The 16,260-nt window shown below is 41.4% G+C and overlaps 1 protein-coding gene across 1 annotated transcript in view; it reads left to right on the top strand.

Annotated features, from left to right (window-relative positions):
- The window catches only part of MPP4 (membrane palmitoylated protein 4), a 53,206-nt gene that overhangs the window by 17,627 nt on the left and 19,319 nt on the right, over positions 1-16,260 (top strand). Inside the window, exons 10-12 of the mRNA XM_010354954.2 lie at positions 3,418-3,482; positions 10,717-10,734; positions 14,185-14,223. Of these exons, the coding sequence (XP_010353256.1) occupies positions 3,418-3,482; positions 10,717-10,734; positions 14,185-14,223 (122 nt within the window). The remainder of the gene's footprint in view (positions 1-3,417; positions 3,483-10,716; positions 10,735-14,184; positions 14,224-16,260) is intronic.

Below are 16,260 nucleotides of genomic sequence, written 5' to 3'. Positions count from 1 at the left end.
TGGCAGGGGTCTTATAGGGATTAAAGCACAGGGGATAAGGGGTGACCTGAGCTTGGGGGCTGAAGGACATGAACAGGGATAAAGGCCTAATGAGATTAGTCCTCACGGTTTCAGGTCAGAAAGTGGTGAGGGGGGTCCAGCAGGGGTCTTGCAAGGAGCACACAAAACCCAATTATGGGTTTATTGGGGAAGCACACACAAATAAATGATGATGGGAAGTTCTCATGCTGCTTTTAGTCATTGCCACATGAAAACCTAATATGAAAATAAGATATTAAACAATTTCATTTAGAAGCAATATGTCAATAGCAGAGTCTACACAAATGTCTTGTTGGGGACAGAATGATGGAAGGCACCTCGGGTTCTCCTGAATCTCATTCAGAAAACCAGGAGGCACATTGGAGGACTGGAGGAGGGTGTTGAGACTAAATCCACTGCTGCATCTGCACAAGAGGCCTATCCGAAGCACAGGCTGATGTGGCTTTTGAGAAGTCAGTATCTCTGAGCCTCAATAAATGGGGTCTTTGATATCTACAAACAATTTTTCTCCCTTCCCATTTCTCCAACTTTGCTGTGAGTAAAAATGAGCTGGGTATTTTGTAAAATACAGATTCCCCGGCTCTGCCCTCCCTTCCCTGATTCAATAGATATGGACTGAGCCAGGAATCTGCATCTTCACCAAGCACCTCAGGTGCTCAGGGTAAGTGGTATGAAGAGCAGCATTGTGCTTAAGAATAATGAATGAGGCTGGGCGCGGTGGCTCAAGCCTGTAATCCCAGCACTTTGGGAGGCCGAGACGGGCGGATCATGAGGTCAGGAGATCGAGACCATCCTGGCTAACACGGTGAAACCCCGTCTCTACTAAAAAATACAAAAAACTAGCCAGGCGAGGTGGCGGGCACCTGTAGTCCCAGCTGCTCGGGAGGCTGAGGCAGGAGAATGGCGTGAACCCGGGAGGCGGAGCTTGCAGTGAGCTGAGACCCGGCCACTGCACTCCAGCCTGGGCAACAGAGTGAGACTCCATCTCAAAAAAAAAAAAAAAAAAAGAATAATGAATGAGTGCATAAAATATTTTTTATGCTCTTTATAAGAGTGACAGATTTGAATGCAAGTAGCTGGGGGGTTTTGTTTTTGTTTTGCTTGTTTGTTTGTTTTTACTTTCAACAGGTAGAAAATTTGCATCTGATTTTAGAAAACTGTAAAAGAGTGAGGAGGAAGGCTTCTCCAAAAAGGGCATATTGGTGGAAAATAATACCCATCTAAAGGAGTTTGGAATGACTATATTGCAAATTGGAGGAGTTAGAGTTGATGGTTTGTACCAGAGTAGCAAATATTTTTGGCAAGTGGACATGACTTTCCAGTGAGAGGCCCCATTCTGCTGGAGTTTCCACCAGAGGGAACATGTGAAGATGTACAGGATATCATTTTGTAAGAATAAAAAACAAGGAACTCCCAGAAAGGCAAGGGTGAAGCCTAGAGAGGAAGCTAAAAAGAATGAGTGACACAGAGACAGAGATAGAGAGAGATCAGACTATCCGGTAATTAATCATGAAGTAGCCAAGGAAAGGTACAGAAGGTTAAAAAACAGGAAACACAGATATTTAGAGAGTTCATCACCTAACTCGGAATCAAGAATCTTGGCTCTGGCCTGCATGTGTTGTGAATTAAAGTACCTTAATTATGCAGAGAATATTTCTGGAAGAATGCACAAGAAACTGAGCAGAAGGAAGGGAAGAAGCCTTACTTTTTTTTTTTTTTTTTTTTTTTTTTTTTTTTTTTTTGAGATGGAGTCTTGCTCTGTCATCAGGCTGAACTGCAATGCTGTGATCTCAGCTCACTGCAGCCTCGGCCTCCTGGGTTCAGGCGATTTCCCTGCCTCAGCCTCCAGAGTAGCTGAGACTACAGGTGCGCACCACCATGCCTGGCTAATTTTTGTATTTTTAGTAGAGACGGGGTTTCACCATGTTGGCCAGGCTGGTCTCGAACTCCTGACCTCAGGTGATCTGCCGACCTCGGCCTCCCAAAGTACTGGGATTACAGGCATGAGCCACCACGCCCGGCCTACTTTTTTATACTGTTAAGATTTTTACTGTGTGTATGTGTTATCTCTTCAAATAATTAATGAATGAATTAATGAATGCCCTGCATATCCATGCTAATTGAGTTTACAGTAAGGTTTCATGTATCATTTAGTCCTCACAATGCCTCAAATGCACTGAGCCCCATTTCATAAGTGGGGAACTAAGTTTCAGATGTTAGGAAATTTGTCCAAGATCCTACGGAGGGGAAGCACGCCTGGAACCCCCAGGTCTGTTGAATCCCATTCCATCATTTTGTAGATTATAGCATAGATGCCTCCTGCTGCTAACTGTTCAACTTCCACCACGTTGCCTGACTTCCCTGGATCAGTTTCCTCGTTTCTAAAGTGAGGACAGTGGCTAAATTGGCCCTTCTTAAATTCTCTTGTGAATTAGAATCACATGGAGAGTTTGATTTAAACACGCAGATGCCCTGGCCTTCAGAGAATCGGAGGCAGGAGATCTGGGAGGCCCAGATTATCTGCATTTTAACAAACACCTCAGATGTTTTCCAAAGTTTGAGAGATTAAATTAGAGCTTCTTGCCTTTAACATACATGTGACTTACCTGGGCTCTTATTAAAATGGAGATTCTAATTTGGAAGGCTTGGGGTGGGGACTGAGATTCTGCAGGTCTCACCAGCTTCCAGGTAAAGGTGATGCTGCAGTTCCGGGAATACAAAGAACAGAGTGTCTTCAAAGTCTTCTCTTGCTCCAAACTTCACAGTGTTGAATAAAGAAGGAAGAACAACTTTGCTTAGAAAGTTGCTTTGAAGTAGGCAAGAAAGGAAAACCTGCCCAAAGGAATTGCTGGGGGACTCAAGGGAGGAGGAACAAGTCAACAGAGGTTTCAGGTGCCAAGAAAAGGTGAAGCCTTGCCCTCGAGCCCAGGGGTGATTCTAGAGATCAAGAAAGGAGCAGAGTCATCTAAAGAAACTGTAGAGAGCCTGTAACAGCCTGGGAGGGAAACCTGAACATGTCATGAGAATTCGAAGGAGACTGCAGAGACAGGCTAACATGCCTGAGAGGCAGCTTACCATAGGTCATTTACCGAAACTCCATGTGCAAACTTGTGATCATGGGCCAGATTGTCACTCTAAGTATTTGTTGTTCTGAAAAGATCCTGTGAGGCAGAAAAAGAGATGAGAGAGCCTGTATGTTTGGAAAATTTATTTGACAATGCATTTGGAGAAGTGATCACCCTTTTCACTTGGGTGAAGGCAGCAGAATTCTAAGAAACATTCTGTTTGTCATTGTTCTGGGTCTGTTTCACCTGGGTTAACTGGGGTTGGCTTTTTGCTTTTGCTTGTTTTTTGTCTCACGGTTCCCTGCCCCCATAGGAAGCAACGGGAATTCTGGTGGTCTCAGCCATACCAGCCTCACACCTGCCTCAAGTCAACCTTATGTAAGTATTGCAACTGCCCGACAGGTTCTCCCTGTTTGCTGCACAAATGAAGACCATGGCATTGTAGTAAAGAAAGAGTCTAATTGATGTGAGGCTGGCCATGCCACATGGGAGATGGAGTTGTTGTTTAAATCAATCTCCTTGAAGGCCCCTAGATTAGGGGTTGCTCAAAGGTAGTTTGGGGAGGGAGTGGGGTGACTATTCAATGGGCACTTGCTGCTGATTGGTTGGATCAGAGATGAGATCATAGGGAGTTGAAGCTGTCCTCTTGCACTGAGTTGCTTCTGGGTGGAGCCACAGGAGCCATTGGTTGGTGGGTCCAGATGGAGCCACAGGTGTCAGACATGAAAAAACCTAAAAAGATGTCACAAAAGGCCAATCTTAGGTTCTACAATAGTGATGTTATTTGCAAGAATTATTGGGGAAATTGCATATCTTATGATATGCAGAATTCACCTTAGCAGAATTCAGGCTCCTCCCGCTAACCTGATGGTCTCTCATTAGCTTTATAAAGGTGGCTGAGTTTTAGGGGAAGGCCTGTTATCATTTAAACTATAAATAAAATGTCTCCCAAAGCTAACCCTGGAATGAAGGCAACTTGAAAGCTAAAAGCAAGAGGAGCTTGGGCTATATTGGATCTCCCCCACTGCCATAATTTTCTCACTGACGTAATTTTTACAAAGGCAATTTCAGTATGTGGCTACCTCAGACCCAGCATGTGCATCCTGGGGGAGCCTGCTTCCTCCCTTCCAGGACTGGCTTCCTGCCCAGGAGATCTCTAAATGTCCCCACTGCTCCCAGATAGTCTCTCTGGCAGCTAGCTCTCTGAAGTCCTACCATTGACATTCATTCTTTGGATTTAGAAGAGTTTTCAGTTTATGAAAATGCATATGTTCTTATCCTGGTGACACCTGAAGACATCCCTCCCCAAATTGAGGCCCTCCAAGATCTCCGCAGCTCATATGTGCATTATACACGACTGCAAGCAAGACTGCATAGCTATACATATACCTTCATTTGGGTTCTATCAACTTAGAGGACTTAATCTTCACACTGTACAGAAGCACTGATTAACAATTGTGCATGCCTTTGGTGAATAAATATGGGATGGAATTGTTACATAATGATTGCAGTTTGATTGCTAGACATTATTATTGAAGCAGTTGGGGAGTGGTGAGTAAAGGCTCCATGGTGGCAAATGCTTGATTAAAGGTGCTGTGGCTTGACAGAGGTCAGCTAAGCCTACTGAGCGAGGCCCTTCTGAAATGGCCCTCAGGTGGGCCCTGGAAAGGGGTTAAAGGAAGGAACTGGGCACCAGAAAGAGGGAGGCAAAGAGAGGAGACTGGAAGGGCACAAAAAGTACCAACATCACAGATCTACCCATGGCAAGCCTCACGCACTTTATTGTGTCTCCCTTCTCCAAGCCAAAAATTACTTTTCCTTTTATTTTCTTATTGAGAAGATATGAGGACAACTATAAAGGCAGTTTTTGACAAAAGAAAACACACCTTCTCAATGACAATATTTTCACATTAACTTCCATCAGTGAATACATATTTTACATGGTTACAGTAATAACTGCAATAGTACTTTTTATTTTTTTAAACTTAACATCTTTTTTTCTTTTTTAATTATACTTTAAGTTCTGGGATACATGTGCAGAACGTGCAGGTTTGTTACATAGGTATACATGTGCCATGGTGGTTTGCTGCATCCATTAACCCATCATCTACATTAGGTATTTCTCCTAATGCTATCCCTCCCCTTAGTCCCCACCCGCCAACCGGCCCCAGTGTGTGTTGTTCCCCTCCCTGTGTCCATGTGTTCTCATAGTTCAGCTCCCACTTATGAGTGAGAACATGCGGTGTTTGGTTTTCTGTTCCTGTATTAGTTTGCTGGGAATTATGGTTTCCAGCTTCATCCATGCCCATTCAGTATGATACTGGCTGTGGGTCTGTCATAAATAGCTCTTATTATTTTGAGATACGTTCCATCAACACCTAGTTTATTGAGAGTTTGTAGCATGAGGGGATGTTGAATTTTATCAAAGGCCTTTTCTGCATGTATTGAGATAATCACATGATTTTTGTCATTGGTTCTGTTTATGTGATGGATTATATTTATTGATTTGCATATGTTGAACCAGCCTTGCATCCCAGGGATGAAGCCAACTTGATTGTGGTGGATAAGCTTTTTGCTGTGCTCCTGGATTTGGTTTGCCAGTATTTTATTGAGGATTTTCCCATCGATGTTCATCAGGGATATTGGTCTGAAATTTTCTTTTTTTGTTGTGTCTCTGCCAGCTTTTGGTATCAGGATGATGCTGGTCTCATAAAATGAGTGAGGGAGGAGTCCCTCTTTTTCCATTGTTTGGAATAGTTTCAGAAGGAATGGGACAGGCTCCATTTGGTCCTGGGCTTTTTTTGGTTATCAGGCTGTTAATTACTGCCTCAATTTCAGAACTTGTTATTGGTCTATTCAGGGATTCAGCTTCTTCCTGGTTTAGTCTTGGGAGGGTCTGTGTGTCCAGGAATTTACCCATTTCTTCTAGAGTTTCTAGTTTATTTGTGTAGCCGTGTTTATAGTATTCTCTCATGGTAGTTTGTATTTCTGTGGGATCAGTAGTGATGTCCCCTTTACCATTTTTTATTGTGTCTATTTGATTCCTCTCTCTTTTCTTCTTTATTAACCTGGCTAGTGGTCTATTTTCTTAATCTTTTCAAAAATCCAGCTCCTGAATTCATGATTTTTTGAAGGGTTTTTTGTGTCTCTATCTCCTTCAGTTCTGCTCTGATCTTAGTTATTTCTGGTCTTCTGCTAGCTTTTTGAATTTGTTTGCTCTTGCTTCTCTAGTTCTTTTAATTGTGATGTTAGGGTTTTGATTTTAGATCTTTCTTGCTTTCTCCTGTAGGGATTTAGTGCTCTAAATTTCCCTCTAAACACTGCTTTAGCTGTTTTCCAGTGATTCTGTACATTATGTCTTTGTTCTCATTGCTTTCAAAAAACTTATTTATTTCTGCCTTAATTTCATTATTTACCCAGTAGTCATTCAGGAGCAGGTTGCTCAGTTTCCATGTAGTTGTACAGTTTTGAGTGAGTTTCTTAATCCTGAGTTCTAATTTGATTGCACTGTGGTCTGAGAGACTGTTCGTTATGATTTCTGTTCTTTTGCATTTGCTGAGGAATGTTTTACTTCCAATTGGTGGTCAGTTTTAGAATAAGTGTGATGTGGTGCTGAGAAGAATGTATATTCTGTTGATCTGGGGTGTAGAATTCTGTAGATGTCAATTGGGTCCAGAGCTGAGTTCAAGTCCTGAATATCCTTGTTAATGTTCTGTCTCGTTGATCTGTCTAATATTGACAGTGAGTTGTTCAAGTCTCCCCCTATTATTGCGTGAGAGTCTATGTCTCTTTGTAGGTCTCTAAGAACTTGCTTTATTAGTCTGGGTGCTCCTCTATTGGGTGTATATATATTTAGAATAGTTAGCTCTTCTTGTTGTGTTGATCACTTTACCATTATGTAATGCCCTTCTTTGTCTTTTTTGATCTTTGTTAGTTTAAAGTCTGTTTTATCAGAGACTAGGATTGGAACCCCTGCTTTTTTTTGCTTTCCATTTGCTTGGTAAATATTCCTCCATCCTTTTATTTTGAGCATACGTGTGTCTTTGCACATGAGATGGGTCTCCTGAATACAGCACACCGATGGGTCCTGACTCTTTATCCAATTTGCCAGTCTGTGTCTTTTAATTGGGTATTTAGCCCATTTACATTTAAGGTTAATATTGTTACATGTGAATTTGATCCTGTCATTATGATGCTAGCTGGTTATTTTGCCTGTTAGTTCATGCAGTTTCCTCATAGTGTCAATGGTCTTTATAATTTGGTAGTTTTTGCAGTGGCTGGTACTGGTTTTTCCTCTCCATATTTAGTGCTTCCCTCAGGAGCTCTGGTAAGGCAGGCCTGGTAGTGACAAAATCTCTCTGCATTTGCTTGTCTGTAAAGGATTTTATTTCTCCTTCACTTGTGAAGCTTAGTTTGGCTGGATATGAAATTCTGGGTTGAAAATTCTTTTCTTTGAGAATGTTGAATATTGGCCCTCACTCTCTTCTGGCTTGTAGGGTTTCTGCTGAGAAATCCACCATTAGTCTGATGGGCTTCCCTTTGTGGGTAACCCAACCTTTCTCTCTGGCTGCCCTTAACATTTTTTCCTTCATTTCAACCTTGGTGAATCTGAAGATTTAGTGTCTAGGGGTTGCTCTTCTCAAGGAGTATCTTTGTAGTGTTCTCTGTATTTCCTGAATTTGAATGTTGGCCTGTCTTGTTAGGCTGGGGAAGTTCTCCTGGATAATATCCTGAAGAATGTTTTCCAACTTGGTTCCATTCTCCCCGTCACTTTCAGGTACACCAATCAAATGTAGATTTGGTCTTTTCACATAGTCCCATATTTTTTGGAGGCTTTGTTCATTCCTTTTCATTCTTTTTTCTCTAATCTTGTCTTCATGCTTTATTTCATTAAGTTGATCTTCAATCTCTGATATTGTTTCTTCTGCTTGATTGATTTGGCTATTGATACTTGTGTATGCTTCATGAAGTTCCTGGGCTGTGTTTTTCAGCTCCATCAGGTCATTTATGTTCTTCTCTAAACTGGTTATTTTAGTTAGCAATTCCTTTAACCCTTTTTCAAGGTTCTTAGCGTCCTTGCAGTGGGTTAGAACATGCTTGTTTAGCTCGGAAGTGTTTGTTATTACACACCTTCTGAAGCCTACTTCTGTCAACTCGTCACTCTTTTTCCATTCAGTTTTGCTCTCTTGTTGGCAAGAAGTTGTGATCCTTTGGAGGAGAAGAGGCATTCTGGTTTTTGGAATTTTCAGCCTTTTTTCACTGTTTTTTCCTCGTCTTCATGGATTTATCTATCTTTGGTCTTTGATGTTGGTGACCTTCAAATGGGGCCTCTGAGTGGACATCCTTTTTGTTGATGTTGATACTATTACTTTCTGTTTGTTAGTTTTCCTTCAAAATAGGCCTCTGTGCTGCAGGTCTGCTAGAGTTTGCTGGAGGTCCACTCCAGTTCCTGTTTGCCTGGGTATCACTAGGGGAGGCTGCAGGGCAGCAAAGATTGCTGCCTGCTCCTTCCTTGGGAAGCTTTGTCCCAGAGGGGCACCTGCCAGATGCCAGCTGGAACTCTCCTGTATGAGGTGTCTGTCAAGCCCTGCTGGGAGGTGTCTTCCAGTCAGGAGGCACAGGGGCCAGGGACCCACTTGTGGAAGCAGTCTGTCCCTTAGCAGAGCTTGAGCACTGTGCTGGGAGATCTGCTCCTCTCTTCAGAGCTGGCAAGCAGGAACTTTTAAGTCTGGTGAAGCTGCGCCCACAGCCACCCCTTCCCCCAGGTGACTGTTTGTCCCAGGGAAGTGGGAGTTTTGTCTATAAGTCCCTGACTGGGGCTGCTGCCTTTCTTTCAGAGATGCCCTGCCCAGAGAGGAGGAATCTAGAGAGGCAGTCTGGCTACAGTGGCTTTGGGGTGCTGTAGAGGGCTCCACCCAGTTCAAACTTCCCAGTGGCTTTGTTTACATAGTGCGAGGAAAACCGCTGACCCAAGTCTCAGTAATGGCGGTCGCCTCTTCCCCCACCAAGCTGGGGTGTCCCAGTTCAACTTCAGTCTGCTGTGCTGGCAGCGAGAATTTCAAGCCAGTGGATCTTAGTTTGCTGGAATCCATGGGGGTGGGATCCGCTGAGCAAGACCACTTGGCTCCCTGGCTTCAGCCCCTTTTCTGGGGGAACAAATAGTTCTGTCTTGCTGGTATTCCAGGCACCACTGGGGTATGAGAAACAAACAAACAAACAAAAACTCCTGCAGCTGCCTAGTTTTGTGCTTGAAACCCATGGCCCTGCTGGTGTAAGCACCCGAGGGAATGTCCTAGTCTGTGGGTTGTGAAGAACGTGGGAAAAGGGTAATATCTGGGCTGGAGTCCCAGTCCCTTACAGTCTCTCACAGCTTTCCTTGGCTAGGGGAGGGAGTTCCCCGACCCCTTGTGCTTCCTGGGTGAGGCAACGCCCTACCCTGCTTTGGTTTGCCCTTCGTGGGCTACACCCACTGTCTAGCCAGTCCCAGTGAGATGAGCCAGGTACCTCAGTTGGAAATGCAGAAATCACCTGCCTTCTGCATTCAGCTTGCTGGGAGCTGCAGACCAGAGCTATTCCTATTCAGCCATCTTGCCAGCCACTTCACTTAACATCTTATCAGAAACATTTTTCATGACACAATCTTCATAGTGATATTTTAGTTACTTCTTCCATGTTTTGAAAAGGATTTTTTTAAAACCAAACTTTCATTTATCAAAGGCACATGAAAATGCTAATTAGTTTCTAATCAGCATCTGATAATTACCTGTAGTATAACCTCTAGTTGCCATTTAATTTGCTTATGTGCCCTGTGTGATTTGTATTAGACTTTCTAGAAGTCCATGCTGAAAATAGTTTGCAATACTCTATTATTATCCTCACGAATCTCTGGGTCCACGAGCCTCAGGTTTGAAGCCACTGACTTAAAGGGTCCCCTCTCTCAGGGAATGTTTCCGATAGACATGATTATTTTTTAAACTACTAAAAAGATCATTTATTTTCAACTATTATAGATGATCCTACAATTAATATTACTTTGTACATTTCTGCTCTGCTTAAGTCTTATCATACCCTCCTCCCCCCAAAGCAATATTAGGGGCAGGCTACTGAGTCCTAAGATACAGGCAATTTTGTTAATGAAGTGTTATTGATGTTAGTTTGCAGATGATTATTAAAAAGTTATTGACTGAAGCTACACTTATAATTGTCTTCCCTCTTTCTTTCCCTCCCTCCCTTCCTCCCTCCATCTCTCTGTCTTCTTTCCTTCCTTCCACTGAAAATTTGGGTTCCTAAAATATGCTGAACTAAGCATGTTAATTCAGAAATTCATAGAATACTACCCTTGTAGAACTAGCTGGGATGGAAGAGGGTGGGATTTACCAGAAGCAAGTAGATTCCCATTTCCAACAAGGCTCACAAATATATCGGTTTTATAAGGTATTCATTTATCATTTTGTTATTAAATCTTCCCTGAATTTCTAGAGAATAAACCCAGAATACTAATTACAATAATTTTTGCACATTACATTTCTTATTGTAAATTAATCTGAGAAACTATAGTACAGATATTGTGTTCTTTTTTTTTCCCCTGCTTCAATCATTTGCTTGCACCCAGCAATTTCTATGGAAGAAGGTAAGAAATAGTATTTAGGAAAAAACTCTTATTTCCAACATCTTTTAGAAATTTCTTGTAGTTTAAAAAGTTCACTTTAATTCCATTCAGCTATTTATTAAGCTCTTCCTATATACCTAGTAGTGTGATAGTCATTAATACCTTAATTTATAAACATATGTCATTCAAAGATATGCATGCAAAGTATAATTGTCCTAACACTGAGAGGAATAAAGAAAAGAGAAGTAACATTTATATGCAGCTCCAGAGTTTAGCATAGCATATGGCAAGAACTCAATAAAAGCTGTGAAACTGATGAGATGTTTTGTTTCAACTGCTTTATACACGTTACCTAACCTAACAATAACACCATAGTGAAATTATTATTATTATTCCCACCTTATGGATGAAAAGATTGACATCCAGAGAAGGTAAGAACAGTTGCCAGTAGTTGCAAACAGTGTAATCTGGATTCAAGATTCCGTCTGTCTAAAAGGCCCTGCATTAGGAAACAAATGGGACCTTCAGTTACTAGCCTTTCCCCTTCTCCATGCCCAACCATCTGGATGACTCATTTTGATGGTGCTCTCTCTCTCTCTCTCTCTCACATACACACACACACACACACACACACACACACACACACACACACACACACCAAAGCAAGATGCTGTCTGCTTCCAGAGAGGGGAAAGAAGAGGTGTCCCTTTAGCCACCATCCACAGTTCATCCTTGAATTTGGAAAGGGAAACCAGAGAACTGCAGAATGACTTTTGAAGGCTGATCTATGGGAACAAGGCTCCAATCTGTGTCCCCCAAAACAAAAAAAAGGTGTATGACACAGGAAGGCGAGAGCAGAAGGAGAGGGAGAGAGGGGCAAGTCCAGGTTGCCTGCTTCTGGTTTGTCTACTCAGGGTCACGTTATAGACTGCATGTTAAGAGTTGTGGAGGGGAGCCTGGGCATAGTCCTTGGTGGGAGAGAGGAGCTGGGAACTCTATGGTATTGGTGGTTGATAAGGCCATGGTCTTAGCTTGAGCTTCCATAACAAGATACCACAGACTAAATGGCTTAAACAACAGATATTTATTTTCTTACAGTTTCAGAGGCTGGAAGTCTAAGATTAAGATTCCAGCAGGGTTGGTTTCTGGTGAGGCCTCTCTTCCTGGCTTGCAGACAGCCACCTGATTGCTGTGTGCTCATTTGGTGTTGCCTCTGTGCATCCTTAGAGAGAGAGGGAGAGGGAGAGGGAAAGGGAGAGGGAGAGGGAGAGGGAGAGGGAGAGAGAGAGAGAGAGAGAGAGAAAGAGGGAGAGAGAGAGAGAGAGAGAAAAGAGAGATAGTGGTGGGGGGCACAGGGAGAGAGAGAGAGGAAAAAAAGAAGGAGAGAGAGACAGGGAGGTCGATTGATCTGGTATGTTTTCTTCTTCTTGTAAGGCCACCAGTTCTGTCAATTTAATACCCTAGACATATTACCTCATTTAACCTTAATTACCTCCTTAAAGGCCCTATCTCTAAATACAGCCATACTGAAGGCAAGGGCTTCAACATATGAATACTGGGGGGAACACAATTCAGTACATTATCCTAGCTGATAATGTGGAATTATTGATATGAGGAGAACAAAAATCAGTGGCCCTATCTTAGGGCCACTTGACACCTATCAGAGTCAAGCGTCAGAAAAGTCAGAGCTTCTTGTGCTGTTACTGGATAATCATGCCTGGTTTTTGTACCTTCCTCTGTAAAATAAAAGTGAAAATTGTAGTCTTTGTTTGCCCTGAAGAAAAACAACTTTGTTATGTCCTGGGAACTAATGAACTCACTGTTGTTATGGATGGCTAATAACAATCTGATTATTTAATTAGGAAATTAAATTAATCTAATTAATTAGGAAAATAATCTCTGAATACAAGTAAACAAATGACAGTGCGGGAAATCTAAACCATGTCACTTGTTTATCTGTGTCCCTACCTGTACAAGACAGTGTTATTTCATAAAATTTTTCATATTTCATTTAAAAACATTAATGAATGATGTAGTTTTGAAGGGGTGGTGATAAGCGTTACTTTATATTATAGCTTATTCTACAGACTGTACTTTGGACTACACTTTTACAGACTATGTACTTTTGGAACCTGTATTAGCCTCATTTATTAAATCAGTATTTGTTGAGCACCTGGGATGTGATGGGCACTGCTAGAAACAAGATGTAAAGTGCTGAAAGAAAAAAAATTCAGAACCTATATTCAAATAAACGATTTTGATATTTAAAAGAAAACTCAATTTAAGAAATAATTTATCATTTGCCCACTATGTGCAAAATACTGTAGTAAGAGTCTGTAAAAACTAGTGAGACAGTCCCTGTCTTCAAGAAGCTGTCTAGGAGAACAAAGAAGGCAAACCCCCGAATGGTTATAGATGTAGAATAGATGTGCAGTAGCTGACAGTTCAAGGTAGTAGGAAGAAAATGCTCTGCAAGGGGGTATTCATTCTGATCAGTGCTTGGGATGGACCTAGAAGCATGACAGGCACAGGGAACAGGGTAGCAAAGGCCATGATGTCCACTCTAATGGTAGCATAAGATGCGTGAAGGAGAGAAGCGGATGACAACCTTTCAAGCTGGGTTTAGATTGTGCTGTAGAGAGTTTTGAGAATTAGGATAAGTAGTTTTTAAAGTTATATTCCTTTATTCTTTTATATATACTTCAGCTAAAGGTAAAGAGAATTCACATTTATTGAGTACTTAGCATATGCCTGAGCTTTTCATGCATTTTCTCAATCCTAGCCTATGCGGTAGGTACTATTACTCTCCCCATTTGCAGATGGAGAACAGAGGCTTAGAGATCAACTAATTTGTGCAGCATTCAAAAGCCTATGGTTTTTAATTTTTAACCATTTTTATATTATATAGCCTCCCACATCATACATTTTCATTTAATACAGGAGAGCCCTTTTTATCTCGCCAAGTAAGCAATAGGTCTAAAAGTAAATTTATCATAAGGTGGATGGAGTTGACATCCATAGTTTTTTTTTTTGACATACATAGTTTATTTTTATTTTATGAGTTTTATTGACATACATAGGGAATTTTTTATTTTTTATTTTTATTTATTTATTTATTTTTTAGACAGAGTTTTGCTCTTTTTGCCCAGGCTGGAGTGCAATGGCGTTACCTCGACTCACTACAACCTCTGCCTCCCGGGTTCAAACGATTCTCCTGCCTCAGCCTCCCAAGTAGCTGGGATTATAGGTGTGCGCTACCACAACCGACTAATTTTTATATTTTTAGTAGAGATAGGATTTCACCATGTTGGTCAGGCTGGTCTTGAACTCCTGACCTCAGGTGATCCGCCCGCCTTGGCCTCCCAAAGTGCTGGGATTACAGGCGTGAGCCACTATGCCTGGCCATGGAATTTTGTTTTTAATGTGGACACATTTTAAATTCTGTTTCTCCCTTTCTGTACTCTTTTATAGACGATGACATGAAGATTGATGAGAAATGTGTGGAAGCAGGTAACATTTTCTCTTGATTGCTTTGCTGTTAGAAGAAATATGAAGCATGTCAATTATAGATTATCTGAAGCAGAGGTGTCCAAAGGGGCCATGGGCCTTTCCTCTGGGAGAAATGTGTAAAATGACCCTCCACCCCCATCTTTCTTCTGTAGTTCTGGCCATTGGAAGGAGAAGCTGTGGTAATGTGTCCAGGTTCCCACTGATCTACTAGAAAATGTTCTAGAAAGCAGCACTTTGTAAATGATCTCAGGAACACTTAGTAACACTCAGCATATCAGATGGTAGAACACTTGGAAACCTCTGCTCTTTGTGAAATAACATAAAATATTGCAGTATCAAAATTTTAAAGAGCAATATATATTTTATTATTAAGTTTGATGTCATCTTCTGGTAGATTCTAGTATAGATAAATAGTAGTAGGTTCCAAAATGAGAAAACATGCATGAAAGTTTTTTACATTTCTATTCTTTAATTTTTTTGTAAATTGGGAAAAGATTTTTCAAATTTAGTGGCAGAAATAAGACCAGCTTAAGAATCACTAGGATTTTGTTAGGAGACCAGTTGGAGAACCTTAGTCTGATAGGTGAATCTATCTTTGCTTTATAGGCTAGTCTAGTTCTTAGAGGTGAAAGAACAATATAAAATTTTGAAACAGTGGGCATTTCAATGATTCACATATATTTTCCAGAACAACTGCAGAATACTGCTGACATTATGTTTATTTTACCAAGTATACTTTTTTTAAAACTTGCAGTAATATTCATTTCCTTTCTACAATTTTCATTATATTTTTATTAGGTAATAATTCACATAGTTCAAAATTTAATAACTACAAAGGTATATTCAGTAAGAAGTTCCTCCCTTTCCATGTTCTCCTACTCATTTTTCTTTCTTGGGGCAATAAATGTTAATAGTTTCTTCAGTATCACCCCAGACATATTCTGTGCACAAAAAAGCAATGATGTGGTCGGGCGTAGTGGCTCATGCCTGTAATCCCAGCACTTTGGGAGGCCGAGGTGGGCGGATCACGAGGTCAGGAGATCGAGACCATCCTGGCTAACACGGTGAAACCCTGTCTCTACTAGAAAATATACAAAAAAAATTCGCTGGGCATGATGGCGGGCGCCTGTAGTTCCAGCTACTCGGGAGGCTGAGGCATGAGAATGGTGTGAACCCGGGAGGCGGAGCTTGTAGTGAGCAGAGATCGTGCCACTGCACTCCAGCCTGGGTGACAGAGTGAGACTCCATCTCAAAAAAAAAAAAGCAAAAAAAAAAAAAAAAAAAGCAATGATGTGTATATTTCTCCTCCCCACTTCATCACCCCCATCTTTTTTTCTAAATCCAAATGCACATACCCTTTGATAGCATGAAATGCACACTGTTCTGTTCCTGGCTTTTCTAACTTAACATTCTAAATCTTGGAGGTGACTCTATCTTAGCACATAAAGAGCCTTGTCTTTATTTTTTAAAACAGCTTATTGGTTATTGCATACTGATACAATCACTTATTTGTAGGCGTTTGTGTTATGTCCATTTGTTTCTATTATAAACAGTGCTACAATGAATTGCTGTATAAATATATCATTTTACATGCATGAGAATACCTTAGATGCAGCATTGTCTGATCCAAGGATGCATGCATTGGCAATGTTGCCATATATTTCAAATTGCCCTCCATGTATGTTTCTTAATCCTTAATCTCTGTTTAAAATGCTAACAAGAGTTGTTTTAACTAATGAGGAAGTTGGTTTATCTCACATCCTTCTCAGCCACCCGATCAAGCCAACGTAATCAAGTCGTTCATATGCTCATTCTCCTCGCCATCACCCCCATTTGTGGGTCTCCAACTCTTCAGGCAGGGTGCACCCCTCCGACATCGGCAAGCCCTCTGCAGCAAAGCTGAGCAGTAGCCAGCACTCTCTACGGGTTTCCCTGACATTCCACTTTCCCCTTCCCTCTGAGCTTTTTACATTTTATTTTATTTATCCTCTATTATTTTATTTATTTTGAGCTCCTGCTGCACCCCTGACTGTCATC

The sequence above is a fragment of the Rhinopithecus roxellana genome, chromosome 14 (genome assembly GCF_007565055.1).
Source record: "Rhinopithecus roxellana isolate Shanxi Qingling chromosome 14, ASM756505v1, whole genome shotgun sequence".
Lineage (NCBI taxonomy): Eukaryota > Metazoa > Chordata > Mammalia > Primates > Cercopithecidae > Rhinopithecus > Rhinopithecus roxellana.
Note: the sequence above shows the minus strand (reverse complement) of the source record. Positions and strands in the feature narration are given on the sequence as shown.